Source organism: Balaenoptera borealis (assembly GCF_965194805.1).
Source record: "Balaenoptera borealis genome assembly, chromosome: 3".
In the NCBI taxonomy this organism is placed as follows: domain Eukaryota; kingdom Metazoa; phylum Chordata; class Mammalia; order Artiodactyla; family Balaenopteridae; genus Balaenoptera; species Balaenoptera borealis.
Window position 1 is genome coordinate 704,784 of NC_138866.1, and position 21,945 is coordinate 726,728.

General features: G+C 64.2%; 1 protein-coding gene across 5 annotated transcripts; it reads right to left on the reverse strand.

Annotated features, from left to right (window-relative positions):
• Positions 1-116: 116 nt before the first annotated feature.
• Positions 117-10,896, reverse strand: LOC309626655 (nutritionally-regulated adipose and cardiac-enriched protein homolog). Of its 5 annotated transcripts, none has more exons than XM_082387640.1 (5): positions 10,681-10,896; positions 5,169-5,295; positions 3,485-3,614; positions 1,834-1,872; positions 117-1,381 (listed from the first exon to the last, which is right to left on the reverse strand). In XM_082387640.1, the coding sequence occupies exons 2-5, from the start codon at positions 5,277-5,279 to the stop codon at positions 1,176-1,178; spliced, it is 486 nt and encodes a 161-aa protein (XP_082243766.1). In that variant the 5' UTR covers positions 5,280-5,295; positions 10,681-10,896; the 3' UTR covers positions 117-1,175. The 5 variants fall into 5 exon arrangements, with proteins under 5 accessions (XP_082243766.1, XP_082243768.1, XP_082243767.1 ...); XM_082387642.1 differs by lacking the exon at positions 10,681-10,896 and adding an exon at positions 9,105-9,473; XM_082387641.1 differs by lacking the exon at positions 10,681-10,896 and adding an exon at positions 9,148-9,472.
• Between the last annotated feature and the right edge of the window lie 11,049 nt (positions 10,897-21,945).

Here is a 21,945-nt window from a genome sequence, read left to right on the forward strand (position 1 = left end):
CCGCCCCGGCCCCTGAGGCCAGAGGGGACGGCTTGCCCACCTCTGCCTCAGCCGCTGGAGTGACTCCCACCGCAAATCGGTCCCCATTTCCCTCCTTTGGGTAAAAGTCCCCAGACTGAAAGAGGTGCAGTGTGTTTTAATAGAGAATCCGTGTCTCCCCACGTAAGCCGTGGAACAGATGCTTAGAGAAGGCCCGTGGGAGGGACAGCACAGCACCGGCGGCTGCGTAGACGCTCGTCTGAAGGCTATGGGGGTGCAGCTTCTCCCCTAGCGGTGCCTCCCGGTGTCTGACCCTGGGCCTCCCTGCTTTGTTCAGGGCCCCGCTCCATGCAGCGTCTGAGGGGACCCTGGGGTCCGTCATCACGTGGCCTCCTTGGCCTGGCAACGGGGACGAAGGCTCGGCGTCTACAAAGTCACGGGACTCCCAGGCCGCGCGGCGCCAGCTGGGACCCGGGCGCAGACGGCTGTGTCCTGAGGGTGGTGGGGTCCTCTCGGCCCCCCGATGTCCTCTCTGCGCCGGCCACACCCCCAGGCCGACGGCTAGGGAGGAGCCGGGGCAAGAGGGGATCCCCAGGCCTTGGGCCCAGTGCAGGCGTCAGACAAGCTGGGGGCTCCGGGGCGCTGCCCTGCACGTGACTGCAGGAGGGAGTACCCCCCGCCCCGCAGCCCGAGCCTCTCCCAGAGGGGTTTCGGGGTCTGGGCTGCAGGCCCCAAGCAGCAAAAGTCCAGTTTTACCTCCTCCTAGGACTCCCACAGACATAGGGAGGGTGTCCCCGTCCTCAAGGGGCTACACACGGCCACATCCGGGCCAGGCCCAAGGTCACCAAGAGTTCCCACCGGGGTGAGGGAGGGGCCCAAGGGGTAGCCTGGGGGCTGGAACCTGTGGGACCCTGAGTTTCAGTGGTGGAATTCTTGTTCTCCTAAAGCCTCACAGGGCACCCCAACATGTGAAATAGGAGGGGCTGCCTGCTTGGAGCTGGGGGGCCGCCTGCTGCATCCGAGGCCGCAGCACCCCACGTCTGATCTCAAGCCGTGGGCCCCCCTTTCCCAGTCACCCTGCCTGCAGCATCCCCGCTGAGTCCAGGGCTCAGGGCTGTCTGGAAGCCCCCAGCCCGACCTGGGGCTCTCCCTCTGCAGTGTTGCCCCCCGGGCCCAGGGGAGGTGAGTGTCGGCCGTCAGAGCTGCAGGAGGTGGCGCCAGCAGGCCAGGGCCGCGAGCCGCAGGCGCAGGAGGAGGACCAGGAGCCGGGCCCGGAGCTCCTCCAGGGCCAGCGCCACGGGCTCGGCCCGGCTGCAGCACAGCCCCAGCGCCAGCAGCAGCAGGACGCACGCCGTCAGCCGCAGGATCAGGGCGCCGTCGCGGGGCCTGCGCCGGCCGGGCGCTGGGGCCGAGGGGGGACTGGTGAGCCCGGCCCGCGGGCCTGAGCCCCGGCCCCAGTGAGGACCCTTGGGCGCCCGCCTCCCTGCAGGGCTGGTGGGGAAGCTGCGGTGGGCGGGCACGGCTCACCCGGAGGCTGGCACCTCGGTGCTGCCCGTCGGGTGGGCCCCTGCGGCGAGGGTCTCCCCGGCCCTATCTGGGCCTGCGATCTCCTTGCAACAGGGCCTCCCGTAGGCCCTGCCCTCGCACCCTCCCTGGGGAAGGAGTGAGGGGGGCAGAAGGTACCCGAGGGGTGCTGCCGCCGACCCGTGACTGTCAGGGACCCCATGGCCCTGCCGGGGTGGGGAGCCCGGCTGGAGCAGTGGGGGGTCTGGTGGTGGCCTGGAGCTGGGGCTGTGCTGGGCAAGCGTGTGGGCTGGGGCTTTGAGGGATGAGGGCCGAGGGCTCAGAACTTACCCCTGGCCGTGGCGGAGGGCTCCCTCCTGCAGGCGATGTCTGGGGAGGAGAGTGAGAGTGGGTTCGGGCGGAGCGGGGGGGCACCCCGCTCGGAGGGCACGCTGCCTCTGCCAGCCAGGAGCCCCCGGGGCCCCTCATCTCACCCGCCCACCCTAAGGACCCCGAGACGGGCTGGGTCAGCTAGAGCTACCCCTCTTCACAGATGGAGACTCGGGCCCCCGCAGGTCCTGACCCGGCCGGCTGTCCATGCCCCCTGGCCGGTCAGGCTGCCCGGAGCCACCCAGGGCTCTGCCGCAGCCTCACTGATTCAGATTCTGGCTTCCAGGTGCTGGCGCTGCTCTCAGAGCCTTCCGGGGGCCCTGCGGGGGCGTGGGGTGTGGGGCCCCTGCAGCAGCCCAGGAGGAGGAGACTGCAGGGGTCCTGGGGGGGCAGCAGGGGCTGGCACTTTGGAGAGGCAGGCAGGACCCCCCCGCCTCCTGTCCGTTCCGCTTGCTCACTGGGGGACCCCAGACCAGCCCCGGACCGTCTGGGCCCTGACTCCCCGCCTGAGAGTGTCTGCTTCTGGGGCTGCTGGGAAGCTCTGGGGGTTGGGGGCCGGACTGGGGAGGGCGGGGCGGGTGAGGACCCCTGTGGGAGGCCTGGACCCGACGTTTACGATGGGCTTTCAAGGGAGACACTGACACATGTCGGGGGAGTGAGTTTTATCCGCAACTCGGCGGGACTCAGGGAGCACCTCCCTTGGGGGGGGTCTGTGGAAGCAGAATCAAAGATGCTCCCACGATCCCCCCAGGTCCTCACCTTTGTGTGGTCCCCTCTGCTTAGTGTGGGGGGCTTGTGACTTGCTTCTACCAACAGAACATGGCAAAGGGGCAGGGGTTCTGCAGCTGTGATGGAAGTCCCCACGGTGGACCGAGTCAATCAAAGGGAGATTGTCTTGGGTGGGCCTGACCTAATCAGGCGAGCTCTTTATAAAAGAGGGTCTGGAGGTCAGAGAGAGACTCTGCTGCCGGCCTTGAAGGTACAGCTGCAAGGACACGAATTCTGCAAATAACCCTGTGAGTTTGGAGTAGGGTCCCGAGCCTCAGGTGAGGCCCAGCCTTGGCTGACACCCTGATGCCTGCCTTGTGCCACCCTGAGCAGAGGACCAGCTTTGCTGCGCCCAGAACCCTGACCCACGGGACCACTGAGATAATCAGCGTGGGTTGCTTGAAGCTGCTATGTTTGTGGTGATTTGATACGAGGCATAGCTAGCTGATACAAGGGCAGTGTCCCACGGGAAGGGCTGGAGAAGGAGTGAGGTAGACTGGGGTGGAGAGGGCAGGGGGTGGGGAGAATTTGGGAGGTGGGCAGTGAAGGCTGAGGGGCGGTGGGAAACTTCAGAGCGTTGGAAGGAAGAGCGGGTGGGCTCTGGGAACGCCTACCCACTGGCCTTCCTTCAGGAAGACACTAATGACTTGGGCAGCTCTGGTTATATTTTTCCTGCCGGTTGCTGTTTCCTTGACCATCACTCTGTTCAGACCGAGCCCAGGGGCCTGGGTTTTATTGGGGTTACACCTGTGAGCACAGGGCAGTGACTGTGGTCCCTGCGGACAGCCCTCTGTGAGATGCTGGGTGATGTCCCCGCACCCCGCCTGGCCCGCTCGCCTCTTACAGTGGACGGCCACCTCCAGGGGCTCGCGGAACCGCACGCGCCTCGTGGTCCTCCGTGGCTCGGCCCCATGGCTGCGGCGCTCCTGCGGGCTTCGTCTCAGGATAGAGGGGGGGCCCTTCCTGTCGCCCTCCTGGGGGGTGGGAAGCAGAGGGAGGCAGGCAGGAGTGAGCCCCTCCCGCCCGGCCCCCCGAGGCTGGAGACAGGCAGCCCCTGCGGCGTCCCTGCCGTCTCCTCTGGGTTTATGCAGCAGGGACCAGACAGGGGCGTGGAGACCCTCTGCGGACCTGCCCCGGCCCCAGCCTGGCCGTCTGACCCCCTAGGCCTGCTGCCAAGTGGTGAGGGCTGGGACAAAGCCACTGGGACTGGTCATGACTGGATGGCCGTGTTAGCGGGGACGGGTGCGGTCCGTGATCACGCAGGCCTGTGTCTCCCGCCCAGGCTCTGCCCCCACCCATCCCGACGGGGTCCGGCACCACTTCTCCGTGTCAGTAACGGTGACGCGGTCGCGGCTGGCATCCCCCGAGGACTGACTGCCTTCGCGTGTGAGCTGTACACACGGAACCTCCCTGCGCCCCGGGGGCTCTGCCTGGTGGCCTCCTCTGTCCAGGGGAGGCCCTGCCTGAGCTCAGCGCCCTGTCGTTGCCCCAGCAGCGCCACCCGGAGCCCGCGTGGGGCAGCTCTCGCCACCCACTGGGCCTCGCTCACTTACCTGTGGACGAGGGGAGGGGTCTGAGCAGGAGGCCACTGGCCCGGGGCGGGGGGCAGAGCCTGGACACAGCCCGCCCAGGGGCCGCCCTCCCACCCACTGTGTGTTTGGAAGGTGGAGCCAGGAGTCAGCAGCCCTCTCCGACCTCAGTGTTCCCATCTATCAAATGGTGACAGCAGGCTGTTCTGCGCGGGCACCCTGTGATCCGGGGCGTTTGTGAGATGGCTCCCTGCTGGGGGGCCACCGGCTGCGTGAGCCCGCTGCCGGCCTTCCGGGCTGAGGCGGTCCTGCTGGGGCGGGAGACCCACCCGGTCCCGGGGTTTGGCCCAGCTCATGGCTGTCCCGTTCCCTCGGCTGGGACACCTATGTTTGTGGCCTGCCCTGGCCAGCAGCGAGCTCAGATCCTAGCTCAGGACTCAGGGCCTGAAGTCGGGGCCCCACCTGCTCCTTGGGGAGACCCCCTTACACTCCTTCCCTCTCCTGCTGCTGCCGACTCTCCCTTGTCCTGGACCCAGGCCTGACCTGGCTGCGTCCTGTCACCTCGCTGTCCTGCTGTCTCCACCCTCCCCCACTCCGACACCCTCCTCCCTGTGCCGCCAGGAGAAGCACCAGACTTGCTGCTGCCCTGCTCCCGAGCCCTCCATGGCCCCCACCTCCTCTGCCTCTGCCGGCCCTTCCCAGCCCCTGGGACTCTGCTCTGACCCATCCTCCAGGCCCCTTGTATGCTCTACCCCCACCTTCAGCCCTGGTCAGATGCTGTGCACTCGTGGTCATCCTGTGCCCCAGCCTGGGGACCTCTAACCCTCTCTGCCAGCCCCCCTCCAGCCCCCCAACCCAGCGATTTCCCTCCCGGGGATCCTGGGGCTGAGGCCAGCTCGGGGAAGGGGCAGGGACCACATTTCCCTCTGCTTCTCCGCCTCCCTGCCTCCAGCTGAGGCCCCCCCGCCGGACCAGCGCCCACCCAGGGCCCTGCCGCACCCTCCCCGCCCTGAGCGTGGGTGAGCCTGGAGCCGCGTCCTCATTCTTTCTGGTCTGATGCCGCGTCTCTGGCAGGGAGTCGGGGCTCAGGGCGTGTGCTGCCGTCTTCATTTACTGGAACATGGTCCTAAGATAAGCAAAGACATTATTTATTGCACACGGAACACTCCTCATAGGAATAAAATAAAAGGAGGAGAGGTTCTTCCCAGGAAGCTGGGCTGGCTTCCCTCTTCCCATCAGCCTGGCCCACAGGCAGGCACTGCTTTCCTTTGAGGTGCTCCGGGTGCAGAGGAATCCTGCCTGCTCAAAACCGAGATCGTCAGCAGCTTCCCCTGCTGCCAATCTTCCTAATTATCAGCTTTAATGGCTGCGTAATATTCCACAGGGCTGATTCCATCATTTACAGCCACCCTCCTCTGTTATTGGGGATGTTTGGGAGGTTTGCATTTTATTATTGTCACTTGCAGTTTCTTTAGGTCACTTGCAATTTTCTGAGGCCATAGATAAGACTGCAATAAACATCACTGCTGCCTCCTTCTCGGGGACGCTCCAGGCGTGAATGATGGGGTCCAGGGCTGGGCTTTGTCAGGGCTTCATGGGGGCTAGGAAAGGCTTCTCCAGGGGTTCGTGGGGGCTGGAGCTGGTGGGCCCGCCCCTCAGTCCTGCCCAGACTCTCTCTGTCTCTCCCTCCCCCCGGATTTTGGATTGCTCATGTACTAGGTGTAAGGTGGTACCTGCCCTGTCTCGTCAGTGAGCCTCTGATTGCAGCGTTTCCCATCTCTCCTCACTAATTGCAGCCCTTCTGGTGTGAATTTTCTTTCACATCCTTTGAACGGTCCTTGACTTTTGAGACCTCCCCCTATCCTGCTCCCACCGGGCCTGTGCAGGTGAAGCCCGGCAGGCATTTAGCCTCAGTCCTTTGAGGACCCTGTGGGGTGATGGGCCCCCCTCACCCCCTTGTACATGTGGGGCAACGTGGACACCAGGGGCTGTTGCCAGGTCCTCTCTGCCCCCCTCCCCCTGGATGATGAGACGGGGCGGGGTGGCACAGGAGCCATCTCCCCTCCTATCCCCAGCCCCACGCTCTGCCAGGGGCCTCTGGTCTGGGTCCTTGGCAGCCGTTACTGCTCCCTTCCTGTGCGGTCAAATGTTTGCACTTTATGAGGAGTGTTCTGCCTTCCATCCACCCTCCAAGGACCCTGCCCCCAGGGGCTGAGATGGAGCTGAGTGAGGGGCACCTTCAGACGAGCTCCTTCAGGGCCTCCCCAAAGGGGAGCTGCAAGGGGGGCCGGTTTGGGGGAGGGCTTTCTCCGCCTGGGAGATAACAGGCCAGCCATTCAGTTATTTAAAAAAGGAGCAATCTTCTCCTCTGTCAGCATCAAGCTTTTTATTGCAAATAGGGTCAGGGGGGAGCCGGCCAGCCTGGGGAGGAGGGGCGGGGAGGGAGGCCTTATCTGAAGGACCGGGTCTCACAAAGGGTGGCCTGGGGGCCCAGCTTCAGCCCCGGGGGGGAGGAGGGCGGGGTGTGTGTCTGTGACAGTGTCACTGCCAGCGGGCCCAGCTGTCGAGCCCCTGCTGTGCCCAAGGCCCTCCCCCCAGGCCGGGGGCGGTGGGACAATGTGTGAGTGTGTGCACAGCTGTGTGAGCACTTGTGTGTGAGTGTGCACGTGTGGGTGTCCATAGATGTACATGTGTGCACGCTTGTGTGCGTGCTGTGTTCACACATGTGCGAGTGTGTGTGTGAATGTGCCTGTGTGCATGTGTGTACCTGCAACTGGGTGTGCACGTGTGTGTACATGCGTGTGTGCGCGTGCAGCGTGGTGTGTGTCCCTGGCAGCTCTGTGCTTCCAGCGCAGGCAGCCTCACTCGGCTCCGTCCTGTGCCTCCCGTGACCTTGTGTGACCTTGGCAAGTCTCTTAACCGCCCGGTGCCTCAGTTTGCTCGGCTGAAAATGAAAACAGCAGTAGCAGCTTCCCCCGTGGCTCCGGTGGGGCTGAGTGAGGCAGCTCACGTCAGGGCCCAGAGGCGACCTGGGGACCCGCCTGTGCTCGCGGCCATCAGCCGTGGTCATCACTCAGGGAGAGGGTGTGACCACCTGGCACGGAGCCTGCGTACACGGTGAGAGCCTCCTGTGGGATGTCGCCTCTCCCGCGCCTCTCAGGAGCCCTGGGCCCTCTCCGGCCTGTGCCTTTGCCTGGGCCTTTCTCTGCTCCCAGGTGGTCCCCCGAGCCCAGCGTCCTCACCCCGCCCGGCAGCCTGGCTCAGGCTCCAGCTTCCCGTTAAAGTGTTATCCCTGCCACCCCCCTCCCCAGAGGAAGCGGGGCCTCTGCAGACCCCCAGGACTGGCCTGAGCCCTGGGTTCTGCCCTTTTGTCTCAGGAGCCTTGGTCAAGCGGAGGGACGGCCCCAGGCCTCAGTTTCCCCACCAGGAAAACGGAGGAGTAGCGTGTGGCTCTGGTTGGCTCAGCAGGTAAAGCCGCTCCGGGTACCACCTCTCGCCTGCCCCCCAGGCCTCCTCCAGCGCCAGCAGGGGCCCCTCCACCCCGGGCTGGATGGCGAGGACAGGGCCCCATGTGGGAGCGGGAGGCCTTGGGCTCTGGCAGGGACAGCGTGTAATACGAGTGCCCTGGCTCTCAGGCTGCCTCGTGACAGATGGGTGATAAAGGGTGGAAAATAGCTCTGGGCCTGGGCCTGCGGAGTGTCACCCCCGCTCTGCCCCGTCCCCTGCCTGGGGAGGGCACGCCCCCTGAGGGTGGGGCTTCCCAGAACACCGCCTGGAGAGGAGGGGAGCCTGTCCTTCCCGGGGTGGGGACCTGCCCTGGGCCTCCCCCAGAGCTCCTGCTCCAGCCCTGCGGGCCCTGGAGGGTGCCGAGCGGGGTCCCCAGGCTTCCGCCCGCGTTCCAGGAGAAGGGGGTCTGGCCAGGACGACACGCCCACAAGACCCCCACCCTGACAGTCTGCGCGGTTTGGGCGAGCACCCTCCCTCCCACCCTACCTGATGCGCCTTTGGGAGACAGTGACAACATCCACAGGGGTCCCTCCAGCCCAGCTCTGCACCCCGTCCCCCCACCCCGCCTGCTCCCCCGGCCTCCAAGGGCTGCTGGCTGGGCCGGGCCGGCTCCACTTGGTTCACTGCCTCGAGCAATGCTGAGTCCTGGGTCCCGGCCGCCTGTCCCGCTGCCCACACCTGCCCCACCGCTTGTGACACCGCTCACTGGCCTTCCGCCTCCTGTGGGCCAGGCTGTCGCGGCCCTGGGTCTGTCCCCCGCTCCCTCCCCCGCGGCCTGCTGGCACACCTCTGTCCTCATTGAGGGACCTCTGAGACCCCCGGCGCGGTGCCGGCCCTGCACAGGGAGGGCCCCTCCTTGGCTCTGACCCCACGCCTGGCACCGGCTCAGCACCCGCACCTGCTCCATCGCCCCTCGAACCCTCCCTGCGCCTGTCCGCCCGTGGGGACCTCAGGGCGCAGGGGACAGACAAGCTTGCCGAGTCGCACAGCCCTCAGGAGCCCCGGGCTCGGGGCAGCAGCGCCACGGCCGGGCCCCTCCCGCTGTCCTGTCGCGGGGGACACCGCCTCCGGGGCTGGCGCAGGCAGAGGACCACGCCAGGACCTCGCCGGGGAGGCTGAGCTCATGCGCACCAACTCACACACCACATGCACATACACACACCACACACAGACACACACACACACACCACACATATGCACACACACATCACACATGCACACAACACACACCACACACATACACACATACCTACACAGACACACACACTCATACGCACACACCATACACACATCTCACACACACAACCCACATGTACACACATCACATGCAAACACACACACTCGTACACATATGCACATCCCACACACACGTTTATACACACAGGCTCACACACACACACACGCGCGCGCGCACACTGCTCGGCCCACCTGGGCTCCTGCAGCTGTCGCAGCCCTGCGTGAGCTCGCCCACCTGACGGCCTATAATCCTCTGGCGATCAGAGCCTCCAGCACAGTGGGAACCGGAGCCGCTCACAGGCCAGCCGAGAAGTTTCCATTCCAGCCACGGGGCAGTGGCCTCAGCGGTCCTCTGGGCTGTCCTACCCTGAGGCGTCCTGGTGGCAGTTTGACCCCCTGCCCAGAGCAGCTTGGCTGAATTAAGGGGCCTGAGGCCACGAGCTGCGCGTTTCCTCAGCGGGAAAACGAGACGGGAGGCTGTGGCCACCCCCATGCTGGCCTTCCCTCGGGAGGGCGGGGAACAGAGTGAGGGCTGGCTGGCTAGCGGCTGCTCCCAGCCCAAAGCTCCCAGCCTGGCAGCTTCCCAGATCACACCATTTCTGAATTAAGCCAGGGGAGGACTCCCGGGGAGGCCCCGTGGGGCTGGCCTTGCTCACTAGGCCTGCCCGGCGCCCGCTGGCCCTGCCCGGCGCGGGGATCCAGAGAGTGGGAACTGGCCCGGTGGTCCCGAGGCCCCTTCCACACTGAGATGCGAGGCCCACACCTCTCTAGGGCACATTCAGGACATGGGGTGGCAGCAGGACCGGGTGATGGCTGTGTGCCTGCTGGGTGCGTGGGGACAGCCAGCCTCGGCCTCGGGAGCCCCAGGTGACAGGGCAGGTGGACCCCCACTCGGACACCGGCCACATCAACCCACGTTCCCACCCCCAGCTTCTGCCCACCGTCCAGAGTGCTGTCAAGATGGAGAGCTAGGCCTCCCGGGGTACCTGCACACAGCAAGTGCCAAATAAATGGTGCGTCCTGAGCCCCACGCGCACGGTGGGCCAGGATATGGATTCCCTCTGATAGAGTCAGCTCAGAAAAGAGCCGTGTCTCTGGGGATGCCCAAAAGCCATGGCCTGGGCTCAAGTGACCCCAGTAACGCATCTGTTCCCTCTGGGCTCGGCCCACAGCAGGGCCCCTGAGGGCCTCTGGGGAAGGCTTGCTGGCGTCGGTGCCCGACCCTGCCGCCTGTGCCGCGGCCCGTGCGAAATGCCCAGAGCCCGAGAACCCTGGCTCCCGGGCCTCGGAAGGCTTGGGTCCTCGCGGGGTGGCGCGTGGAGGGACCCACAGTCCAGCTTCGCCTGCACATGGCCTCAGGCAGGAGCGCGGGTGAAGGGCCGGTGGGGCCCTCATGTCAGGCCTGGCCGCGGGGGAGGGGCTCAGAGCACCAGTGGCCTGGGACACGGCTGAGTGCGCCGGCCACCCACCCTGTACACACCAAACACGAGGTTCAGAGGTGCCGGGGCTTCTGACGTCACCCACTGCCTGGTTTGCCTGGGACTGTACTCGAATGAGCGCTGAGAGCGCACGGCCCGGGTGGGTGGGATGGGCGGCCCCCCAGCCCCCGTCCAGGGCCACAGTGCGCGCCGCCCGGCCTCAGTCCACTGCCGCGCGCCCGCCTGCAGCAGGGTCTCCGCCCGCATCCATTCTGGGGAATCTCTCCGCTCCGGCTGCCTCATGCCCTGATGCGGAGCGAGCATCCCCTGTGCCCCTGAGTGGCTCTCACCTGGCTCCCTCCTGGGCCTGTGAGGGGTGGTGCCAGCTGGGCGCTGTGGCGTCCCCCAGTGGGCACCGTGCCGCATAATCCTGGCCTGGTCTCGCTGGCGGTGCCCCTCCTGCGCCCTGGAGAGGCGGGTGCTGGGCTGCTCAGGTGAACGGGGCCGCGACTGCCCGGCCTCCTGCTGCCCTGGTCTGGAGCTGCGGCCTGCCTGCCTGTGGGGCCAATCTGTGGCCGGCCTGTGTCCCCGCCCCAGGCCCCTCTGCCAGGTGGCAGAGCTCGGCCAGCTGGCAGAGGCTGAGCTATAATTACCTCTCCTCTTTGGCAGAAATAGCAGCGACCCCGAGGACAGGCCACTGGCCCCAGAGCGGGAGAGGAGGTGGCCATTTCCCAGGCCCTGAGAACACAGGCCCGGCCTGCAGAAAAGACGAGGGGGCAGCGCCCCCCCTGCCCTCCAGACCCGTATGTGTCTTCCCAGGCCAGTTCTGGAGACGTGCAGCTTTTGGAAGACCCAAGGGCCGGCATCAGAGGAAGAGTGTTGGGTGGGGGGAAGGCAGAGGGTGGGGTGATGTTGGGCCCTGGCGGGGTGCTGGCTGTAGGAGGGTGGGGTGATGTGGGGGCCTGGCGGGGTGCAGCCTGTAGGAGGGTGGGGTGATGTGGGGGCCTGGCGGGGCGCAGCCTGTAGGAGGGTGGGGTGACACCAGAGTCCAGCCCCCGACTGACCCTGCCCCAGGGTGGAGCCCCGAAACAGAGGGGCCGGCCCTGACCCCTGCTCCTGCGCCCTCATGCGTCCTGCCTTGGGGTCCCAGGAGGAAAAGGCAAAGCACAGGTCCCAGGCAGCCGGTTAAGGGCACAACGGCTGAGTCCCGACATTGCCTCAGAGCTAGTAAATTACCCGAGCAAACTGCTACGCGGGCAGCGGGACAGGGCGTCCTCAGGGACAGCCGGCGCTGGCCGTTCCCTCCTCTCTGGTCAGCAAGAGGGGACATAAACGTCCGCCCTGGAGCCCCAGCCTGAGCAGTGCAGCACCTCCTGTGGTGGGACAGGCCCCAGCCCCCTGTGGACAGGAAGCCGACAGAGGTGGCCTCGGGGCAAGGGCTCAGGGGGAGGGGGTCTCGTGTGACTCTAGGACCCCCTCTGCCCAGCCCGCCTCCAGAAAATGGCTCAGAAACTCCATCCCTCGGCCGCCCTGCCCACCCGCAGTTTTTGTAAATGAAAGTGAGTAGGGCTTTACTGGAACACAGCCACGCAGCCTTGCTTTCTGTCCACGGCTGCCTTCGCCCCATGAGGGCAAAGTTGAGCACGGCCACGGAGCCTAAAGCATTTGCCATCTGGCCCGTTACTAGGAAAGTTTGCTGCCCGGCCCTAGTGTGGACACGGCGGCGGGGGGAGCGCCAGCCCAGAGCCCCTCGCCAGCTTCTGCACAGAACATGCACAGCCCGTGGGGTCCAGGCCACTGTGGCCACGTGCAGCCCTCAGGGGACCCTGGGACACTGAGAGTCAGTCACCCTCTGTCACACTGCCCCTCGCCGCCCCGGTCCAACCCAGGCACACGGCGGTGGGGGCGGTTCCTACGGCTGTACCTCCTCCACACCCAGCAGAGAGGCACAGGGGTCAGGGCTCTCTCCACGTCCCTCGGGCAGCCCCCTTGATCGGTGGAAACCGTACAAACCCATCAGGGATCTGCCCGCACCCCCCGGGCCCGCAGCCACCGGCACCAGCCTCTCTCAGACCCGGTTCCATCAGGGCTGCCACACGTGCCAGGACATCAGGAGCTGGCTGGAGGACAAAGGGGGTGCCGAGACTGGGCCAGGCCCACCCCTCATGGCTGTGTGACTTTGGGCAAGTTACCTCCCCTCTCTGAGCTGCACTTTGCTCATCTACAAGTCTGGGCAGCTCAGCACCTGCCAGGCAATAGGACGCAATAGAGAGCTGAATGCCCCCAGCTCCCAGCGCAGGACAGACCCTGGGAAATGCTGGCTCCTCGCCCCTGCTGCCCCCTCTGCCCCGCCTGCTGGGGCAATGTCGGGACTCAGCCGTTGTGCCCTTAACCGGCAGCCTGGGACCTGTGCTTTGCCTTTTCCTCCTGGGACCCCAAGGCAGGACGCACGAGGGCGCAGGAGCAGGGGTCAGGGCCGGCCCCTCTCTGTTTTGGGGCTCCACCCTGGGGCAGGGTCAGTCGGGGGCTGGACTCTGGTGTCACCCCACCCTCCTACAGGCTGTGCCCCGCCAGGCCCCCACATCACCCCACCCTCCTACAGGCTGTGCCCCGCCAGGCCCCCACATCACCCCACCCTCTGCCTCCCCCCCACCCAACACTCTGCCTCTGATGCCGGCCCTTGGGTCTTCCAAGAGCTGCACTGGCTCAAAGGCTCAGCCGCACCAGCTCAGCTCAGGCGGGCACCGTCCCTCCCTCCCCCTCTCCCCCTCCCTCCCTCCATCCCCCTCCCTCCCTCACCCCTCCCTCCCTTCCTCCCTCCTCCCCCTCCCTCCCTCCGTCCCTCCCTCCTCCTGCCCCCCCCCACAGGTCTGCATTGCACACCCGCCCTGTGCCAGGCCCTGGGGCCCTGTGTCCTAGTAGCACAGCCATTGCTCAGCAGGAGGCGGCTCTGTGGTCCCAACAACAGCTGTGAAACCCAAGAAGAGAGGGGGCTGGGGGGAGGGCTGTATTACTCGGGGATCTCCAGAGAAACGGGCCAACAGGACGTGTGTAGAGACAGTGACCGCAGGGTCTGGCTCTCATGGTTGGGTGCGGAGGCTGAGGGGTCCCACGATCCGCTGGCAGCAAGCGGGGGACCAGGAGAGCCAGCGGTGGCTCCGGTCCACGTCCAAAGGCAGGAGACCGCTGTCCGAGCTGGAGACCGTCGGGCCAGGAGAGCGGATTCTGCATCACTCACTTCTGCTCTGTTGAGGCCTCCAGGACTGGACGAGGCCCACCCGCAAGGGGAGGGCACCTGCTTGACTCAGACCACCCGTTCAGATGTTACTCTCAGCCAGAGACACCCAGAAGAAAGTCCCACCAAACACCTGTGGCACCCGTGGCCCAGCCAAGCTGACACACAAAATGAGCCTTCCCAGGCCTGGTCTCCGTGCAGAGGCCGGAGGTCGGGGAGGGTGACTCGGGAGCCTCATGGTGACCCTCCACGTTGTCTTCACCCCACTCGCCCCCCAGTACTGGCCCCGACTCCCAGGCCCCCCTCCTGGGACAGAGGTCTTGCCTGAATGCAGAAAGCCCTGCAGGGTCAGGTGGGAACAGGGGTGGGAGAGCCCAGATGGCATCCCTCCTGCACCTGCAACAGAACTTCAGGGACGGTGTGAGCTGCTGGGACCAGGTGCCCAGACCACGTCCTTGCCCATCAGGGCCAGCCCTGGGCCCCTCGGCTGGGCAGGGCCGCGTCTTACCGACAGTCTTCTCAGCAGTGGACGGTCAGCTGCTCCACGCCTTCTGGAAGACACTGGGGGGGTGCTTGGTGGAGGGTTCCCAGGCAGGTGAGGAGCGGCGGGAAGTCAGGCAGGGGGGCTCCTGCGGAGCCCTGTAGGCCACTGCACGGGCCTCGGCACCCACGGGATGGGGCAGAGGATGGATGTGACCTGAGGGGTTTAATTGGGCCCTTCGGTTGCCTTCCCCTGGGGGAAGGACTGGGGGGAGGGTGGGAGGGTGGGTGTGGGACTCACTGAGGGGTCAGGTGTGGGTGTGTGAGGGTCAAGGGTGCTACAAGGCTGCTGGCCTGGGGAAGACGGTGTAGGTGCCGCCAGTGGCCGCTGTCACAAATGACTGCAAACAGTGACTTTACACAATCCAAATGTAGTCTCGGCAGTGCTGGAGGCCAGAAGTGGGAAATGCGCTGAGCTCAGGGTGTGGGCAGGGCTGGCCCGTCTGGAGGCTCCAGGGACCATCGTTTCCTTGGCTTTTCCTGCCTCTGGAGGCCCCACCTTCCCCAGCCCGTGGTCCCTGCCTCGGGCTTCAGAGCCAGCACTGTCTGGTCCAGTCACCTCACCTCACATCACTCCAACCTCCTGCCCCCGACCTTCAACCAATAAGGACCCTGTGACTACATTGTCCCGCCCCCTCAATCCAGGATCATCTCCCCATTTTAAAGTCATGCAACTTTAATTCTATCTGCAACCTAATTCCCCTTGGCCATGTGACCTAACATAGTCACAGATTCAGGGGGTTCGTATGTGGACATCTTTTGGGGGCATTATTCTGCCCACCACAGATGGCAGGGGTGCAGGTTTTGGGGGTACCATGGGGATTAAATATGAGAGCCAGTTAATTTGAGATGTTTGAGGGGCTTCCAAGTCGGGGCGGGGGGAGTTGGATGTACGTATCTGGTTCCAGGTGTCTCCAGATGGGAGATATGAATTTGGGGTCACCCTCTTGCTAGCTTGAAAAATGGTTCCCCAAGACATGTCCACATCACATTTCTGGAACCTGTGGATGTTAACTTACTTGGTGCCATCACCTGTGTTCCCATAAGGGGGAGATTTGACGCAGAAGAGGAAGCAGTGATGTGACCACAGGTGCAGAGCTTGGAGGGATGGGGCCACAAGGCACAGACACTGGCAGCCATCAGAGGCTGAGAGAGGCTGCAGGGACCCTTCCCCTGAGCCCCTGGAGGCAGCGCGATCCTGCCAACGCCCTGATTTAGGATCCCTCAGAACGCCGAGAGAATAAGTTTCTGTTGTTTTCTGTTGCTTAAGTCATAGGGTTTACGGCTTTTTGTTATGGCATCTATGGGAAATGAACCAGCCATCTTAGAGATGACATAGAAAGCTTTGGGCCTGAAGGAGTGACCCAGGGGTGCCCAGGGACAGAGGCGCATCGTGAGGTCCGAGCATGAGCCTTGGACCCAGGTCAGGCTGGCGTGGTGGGGAGAAGCCAGGCAGGGAGGTGGAGCAGGGGGCCTGTGGGGTGGTACAGCCCAGGGTGGCGGGGGGCAGGGAGGAAGGGGGCGCTCTCAGGGCCACCGCCAGGGCAGGAGGGACGAGGAGAGGAAATTCACCACTGGGCCTGGCTGTGAGGAGGTCACAGGTGGACTTGGTGGGCTTGAGGGTGGGGACTCAGGAGAGGGGGAGGGAGGGGAAGGGGGGAAAGGAGAGGGCAGACTTTGGGTCGGAGGGGCTGATGTACCATCTGGGTGGATCCAGGACAGGAGACTGGGGTGGGGTCCACAGGTGCAGGCCGCCCTTCTTGGGGGAAGGAAGAGGTGGGGAGAATTTCCACCAGTAGTGAGGTAGTGAGCCCTCCATCACTGGAGGCAAGAAAAGATGATTCCTGCCTTCGGGGCCTCTCAAGGGCTCCACACGACCCCAGGATCACGTGTGCTGTGGGGACGTGCAGAGGGAGGGAGAGCTCGACGGTTCAGCGGGTTGGGGTCTGGCCCTTGTGTGCGCCAGGAGAGACGCTTCCCTTCTGGTTGGGATGCAGGTTGAGGGTCCCGCCTGAGGTCACAGCCCTGGGGGTGCAGCATCAATGCCCTTAACTGGGGAGCCCACAGCTTGTCATTCTCAGCCTGAAGCACGGACCCTCTGGCAGTTAGGGCCGTGTCTGCTCACCCTGCCACCCAGCCAAGGCCCCACTTCACAAGAGGGGGGGGGCCTGGGCAGCGTCCCCGCAGAGCCTGGCGGGGACCTGGGTCACCGTGTGGCTGGGCTGCTCCTGTCGGAAGCAGCGGACGTGGGCCCCCTGGTCTTCAGCAGTCGCGGTAACGGGAACCGCTGGGCCCCATTGTGCACTAACAGAAGCGGCCCCTTTTCCCTTCTCCTAAATTATTCATGACCTCCAGGAAGCCGTAGAAGTCGTCAGCTCTCTACAGGAGCCATAATTACAATGATAAATTTTATTTGTAAAGCCGGTCCCTCCCGAGAGCCAGCTGCCTGGGGGGCCGTACATAAGCCGTAACCGAGGCAGGGGCCGCGGGAAGCTGCCCGTCACAGCTGTTTTTCCAGCAGGGCCTGGGCGGCTGGAGCAGCGGGGAGGGTTGCGGGAGTGGGGGTAGCTCAGCCTGCTGGCCTGACCTGCTGAGGGGGTCTGCTTGGCCTTTAATGGGGCGATCAGGTCACCCTGGCTTGGGCTCCCTGGTTAGAGCCGTCCGTGGTGGCCAATCTCCCGTTTTGTGGGTGCCACTCCCATTCTTGGGCTCGGGGACCTGCCTCTGGCCAGCCCCAGGGCTGAGCGTTCATACCCGTCTCACACACCCCAGGTTCACACTCCAGGATTGTGCATCCATGTGCACGCATGCCGCGCGCACACACACGTGTGGGCACATGCTCTGTCCACAAAGGTGAGGTGTGTTCGTTGGGCCAGGATGTGTGCCAGACCCCCGCATGGCTCAGAGCCTCTCGGACCCCGCCATGGATGGAGCCCCATGGATGGGCCCTCGTGTTGGCCCGACCAGAACACAGATTTTGGGGGGAAGTGCCCACACGAGGCCCCGAGGGGGCAGCTCATAGAGTCGGGGTTTGAACCAGGGCCACTGGGGCTGTCCTGGCACCTGTGTCACGTGGCCGCCTAGAGCTGTAGGCACAGAACGTTAGAAAGAGCTTGTCACTGGAGGCAGAAGGCAGGGCCCCCAGCTCCGCCATCCCTGACTGCGTGACTTTGGGCCGGTGCCTGCCCAGCTGAGAGCCGCTGGCCCCTCTCCCGTAGGAATCCTCACCCTGGGGCTGCTGCAGGCTCTGGAGGGATCTGAGCGCCACACTCTGAAAGTAGCAGGCAGGCACGTGGCGCTGGTCCACACTGGGGCAGACCCAGCAGCGGCTCAGCAGCCCGGGACCTGGATGCCCACAGGTTTGCGTGGCCCAGGTGTGCTTGTCATGGGGTGTTGTCCGCCCTGGGCTGTGCCTGAAGCCTTCAGCCTCAGGGCGGGGAATGCTTATCCTTCGGACCCTCTGCCTTATGCAGAGAGAAGCCTCCCCAAGTTGGCTGGCCCGAAAAGGCAGGAAGAGTCAGTCTGTAGGTCTCTAGAGAAACCATGTGCTGGAAGGAGACATAGCCAGACCTTTAGAGAGCTGAGGGATAAAGGGTCTGGGCTGGCGTTGATATCAGGGGACCCAGGTCCCGTCAGGATTCGAGGGAGAGCTTATGGAGGCCAGGAGACAAATGGACCAGCTCGAGCCCACCTCACAGTGGGTCCAGTGATCTGCAGACCGGGCTTGCTGCCTTTGCCCCAGCCCCTGCTTCACGCTTGTGCTGTGTGCCCTCAGCAGCTGCAGAGCCCTCTCATTGCTCCCCTGACCTGTGGGGTAAGAGCCATGATGATAACAAAAACCAAACCCAACTAACCAACCAACCAACCAACACCCTGCCCAAGAGAGTCATTCCACGCATCCTGAGTGCTTGACGGAAATGGAAACCATCCCCGAAGACTCCAAGGATACACGGTTGGTGGTCCCACCATGTCCCCAAGGATACATGGTTGGTGGTCCCACCATGTCCCCCTCAGCTCACCTGTGTGGCCCCAGCAAAAGCCAAGTAGATGATGGTAGGAAATGGTGGGTCACCCCAAACCTGAGCCTGCGTCAGCCCAAGCGGAAGCTGCTCTGCCTGGCGCGGTCCCTGGAACGGCGCAGGTCACCCACGTCTGCAGGGGCTGCACCAGCTGCTCCAGATACCTCGTCCTCGTTCCCCGTCCGTGAAGAGGAGCCGGGCTCGTTGGCCTTTCCCTGCGCAGGACAGCAGTACACGCAGCCTTGCTTCCGGGCTTCGTCCCCCTCTGGCTCTCCTGTTTCGATCCAGTCTGCCGGGACTCCCTGCCCCTCCCTAATCTGCAGAAAATCATGTGGCTCCACCATGCCCAAGGTGTCGTGCTAACCGGACCTGGTGGGCAAGACGGTCCACACCAACATCATGCTTTCAACTCACACCGGGGGCCTCCGGAAGCGGGGGCCTTCTCTTTGATTTGCTAACGATGGAGGAAAACTCCAGCCCTGGTCCCAGGAGCTGACTGTGTTCGCCAGTGATGCGAAGGGACTTTCCTGGTGGCGCAGTGGTTAAGAATCCGCCTGCTAATGCAGGGGACATGGGTTCGATCCCTTGTCCGGGAAGATCCCACATGCCGCAGAGCAACTAAGCCCGTGCACCACAACTACTGAGCCTGTGCTCTAGAGCCCATGAGCCACAACTACTGAGCCCGTAAGCCACAACTACTGAGCCTGCGCTCTAGAGCCCACGAGCCACAACTACTGAGCCCATGTGCCACAACTACTGAAGCCCACACGCCACTACTACTGAGCCTGTGCGCCACAACTACTGAGCCTGCGCTCTAGAGCCTGCGTGCCACAACTACTGAAGCCCGCGCGCCTAGAGCCCGTGCTCTGCAGCAAGAGAAGCCACCGCAATGAGAAGCCCGCGCACCACAACGAAGAGTAGCCCCCGCTCGCCGCAACTAGAGAAAGCCCATGCGCAGCAACGAAGACCCAACGCGGCCAAAAATAATAAATAAATAAATAAATAAATTTAAAAAAAAAAGAAAAATCACCGTTTTTTTAAAAAAAAGTGTGGTGCGAAAACTAACAGCTGATGTGGCGAGGGAGGGGTAGATGACAGGGCTGGGGAACCTTCCAGTGGCCAGGGCTGCGAGCACGGCCCCCGTGTCCCCTATGTGGGGACAGGTGGCCAGAGGCGCCTGGCGATGGAAATGACGGTCCTGACCCACAGAGCTGTGTGGGGAGTGGTCCAGCAGCCCAGGAGCCCTCTGACACTGTGCCCCCCATACGGCTAGCCTCCTCCCGCCCGCCCCGTGAGCAAAGACTGCTGCCTGTCCTACCTGCCGTCCGCTGTGCCCACTGGGGTGTCGCTCCAGGACCTTTGCCTCCGACGTGTAGGTTTCCCTGCCCAAAAAGTCACTGGGGTCTCTGTCCTGACTCTGGGCTCTTTCTTCGGTCTCGAGGCTGGTCTAGAGGGTTACAGGGCTGCAGGGCGGGGCCCTACAGGCCGCTGACCGTGGTGGGGTCTGCAGAGCGGAGGACACGGCCTCCCGGGGACAGCGAGCGTGCCGGCTCCTTCGGCGACACCCCCGCGGTGGTCCACTCGCTGGGTCTCCCGTCACCCGAGCGCCCACGGCTGCGGAGTTTCCCGACTCCAAAGTGGGGCGCCAGAGGTTGAGTGCAGCCACGCGCCGGGCATCACGGTGTCGTCGGGTTACTGGGCGCCACCTGGCTCGGCTGCGAGTGTCCACACACGCTCGGGTAGCACAGGCATCGCTTCAGGAAGGTCCAGGCCGTGGCGACTGAACCGGGGAGGGGTGCACGCTCACACTGCAGAATAGCTGCCCGCCCTCTGGGTCCCCGGAACAAAAGCGGGGCGGCCGAGGGTGCCCGACGCCGCCTCCCGGAAGCCTGCTCATGCTGCAGCGTTGACCGACTCAGCCCAGAGCACAGGGACGTTTCCAGCCTCCCGGGTGAGTCCTGCGTGAGCACGCCGCAGCCGTGCTCAACCCCGGCACACGCGTGTTCGTGCCCACAGCACCTAGGGTGTCCTCTGAGGTTGCTTCTCCCCCTGCTGCCCTTCGGCCCCTGTTGTTCTTTCGGCCTGACTCCTGCCCAGCTGCCTCCACCCCATGTGCAATGTCACCTCGCCGGGGAGGAGATGTGCGCGAGTGTGTGCCTGTGTCTGGCAGGAGTGTGGGTGGGCGTGTGTGCGCGTGTGTGTGTACAGCCAGGTGGAGCAGAAAGGGCGTGTTTGAGCCGCAGGAGCCTTGCCTGGCCCCACACAGGGCAGACAGGCTTTGGTCTCCAATTTACAAACAAGTTTGTTTCTGGGATCCCTGGACAGCGGCCATGCGCAGTTGTTCACGTTGTGCATGCAACAAGGAGCCAACTTATATTTACTGGAGGAGGGGCAGAGGTGCCAAAGGGACCAGTGCCAGCCCTGCCCATCTTCCTGGATATGGAGGGCATGAGAGATTTGGGTAGTCGAAGGTCACACTTGGGCTCTCAGAGGCCTTGTGCTCTCCCTACTCGGCTCACACACGGCCCTCCCACCTCACCCCACCCTGTACCCTCTGCAGCCCTCCCTCGTATGGCCCACTGCTCCCCTCACACAGACCTGTCCCTGCTACTCCCGCTGTCTCTGACCTCAGCTGCCCTCCATCCACACGTGTCTGAGGAGACCCAGCACGTGCTTGGGGACCACGCAGGATGGAGCAGTGGTGGGCCCTGTGTCTACCTCCGTGGGACAGACACACGGTGGCCTCTGGGCCTGTTCTTTTAAGACTCAGCTTTATCTCCACGGCCCTGTGGCCTCCCCGTCCCCCAGACGTCACCCTCCCTCTGTTCTGGGCCCACTGTCAGCACATCTGCCCTCCTCCCGTGGCCCTGCCCTGTGAGAGGGCCCTGTAGTCACTCCTCTGTGTTCCCGCACCTCCCCCGATGCCTAGAACAGGGCCAGGTGGCCGTTATGGGTCTGGAAAACGATGGCAGGAAGTGCTCTACTCAGCAGGACTGTCCCCTGCTGTCCCTCGGCGCCCACTGGGTGGTTGGTCAGTCCCATGCTTGCTGGCTCACCCTTGGGGACCATGCTCACACACGTACACATGCAGAGCACATGTACACGTGCACGTGCACACGCACACACATACACAGACACACATGCACGTGCACACGCACACACACACAGACACACATGCACGTGCACACGCACACACATACACAGGCACGCATGCACGTGCACACACACACACATACACAGACACACATGCACGTGCACACGCACACACATACACAGGCACGCATGCACGTGCACACGCACACACATACACAGGCACGCACACACACACACAGACACACATGCACGTGCACACGCACACACATACACAGGCACGCACACACACACACAGACACACACACAGGCACATGTACACATGCACACTCACAGGCACACATGCACACTCACACGAACGCATGCACACACGCACACACACACATGACACGCGCTCAGGCGTGGCTGGAACAAGACCTCTGGGAGGGAGGGGCCCTCGGTCCCCCGGGGGCAGGAGGCCAGGTAGCTGGCCTGGGGACATGGCCACTGATACTTGGCTGGCAGGAGACAGGGAGCCCAGCTGAGCCCCGAGCTCTGCCCCCCGGGCCCTGTGGGGTTCATGCTCTGTATCTGGGGGCGTGGTGGCTCACCTGTGCGCCATCTGAGCCGCAGACCCTGCGGCAGACTGTGCAGCTGAGGGAGGTTAATTAAGTGCTAGACTTTCTATTACCCGGATGGTGGAATATTCCATAAAATCACGCTAAAGGGGACCCGAGTGCTCTGGCCGCGCA

Coding starts and splice junctions, on each gene's coding strand:
- LOC309626655 (XM_082387639.1), bottom strand. CDS start 4,349: ATGGGAACACTGAGGTCGGAGAGGGCTGCTGACTCCTGGCTCCACCTT. Junction 3,615..4,193: donor ACCCCTCCCCTCGTCCACAG/GTAAGTGAGCGA, acceptor CCCACCCCCCAG/GAGGGCGACAGGAAGGGCCC. Junction 1,382..1,833: donor GCCCTCCGCCACGGCCAGGG/GTAAGTTCTGAG, acceptor CCTCGGCCCCAG/CGCCCGGCCGGCGCAGGCCC.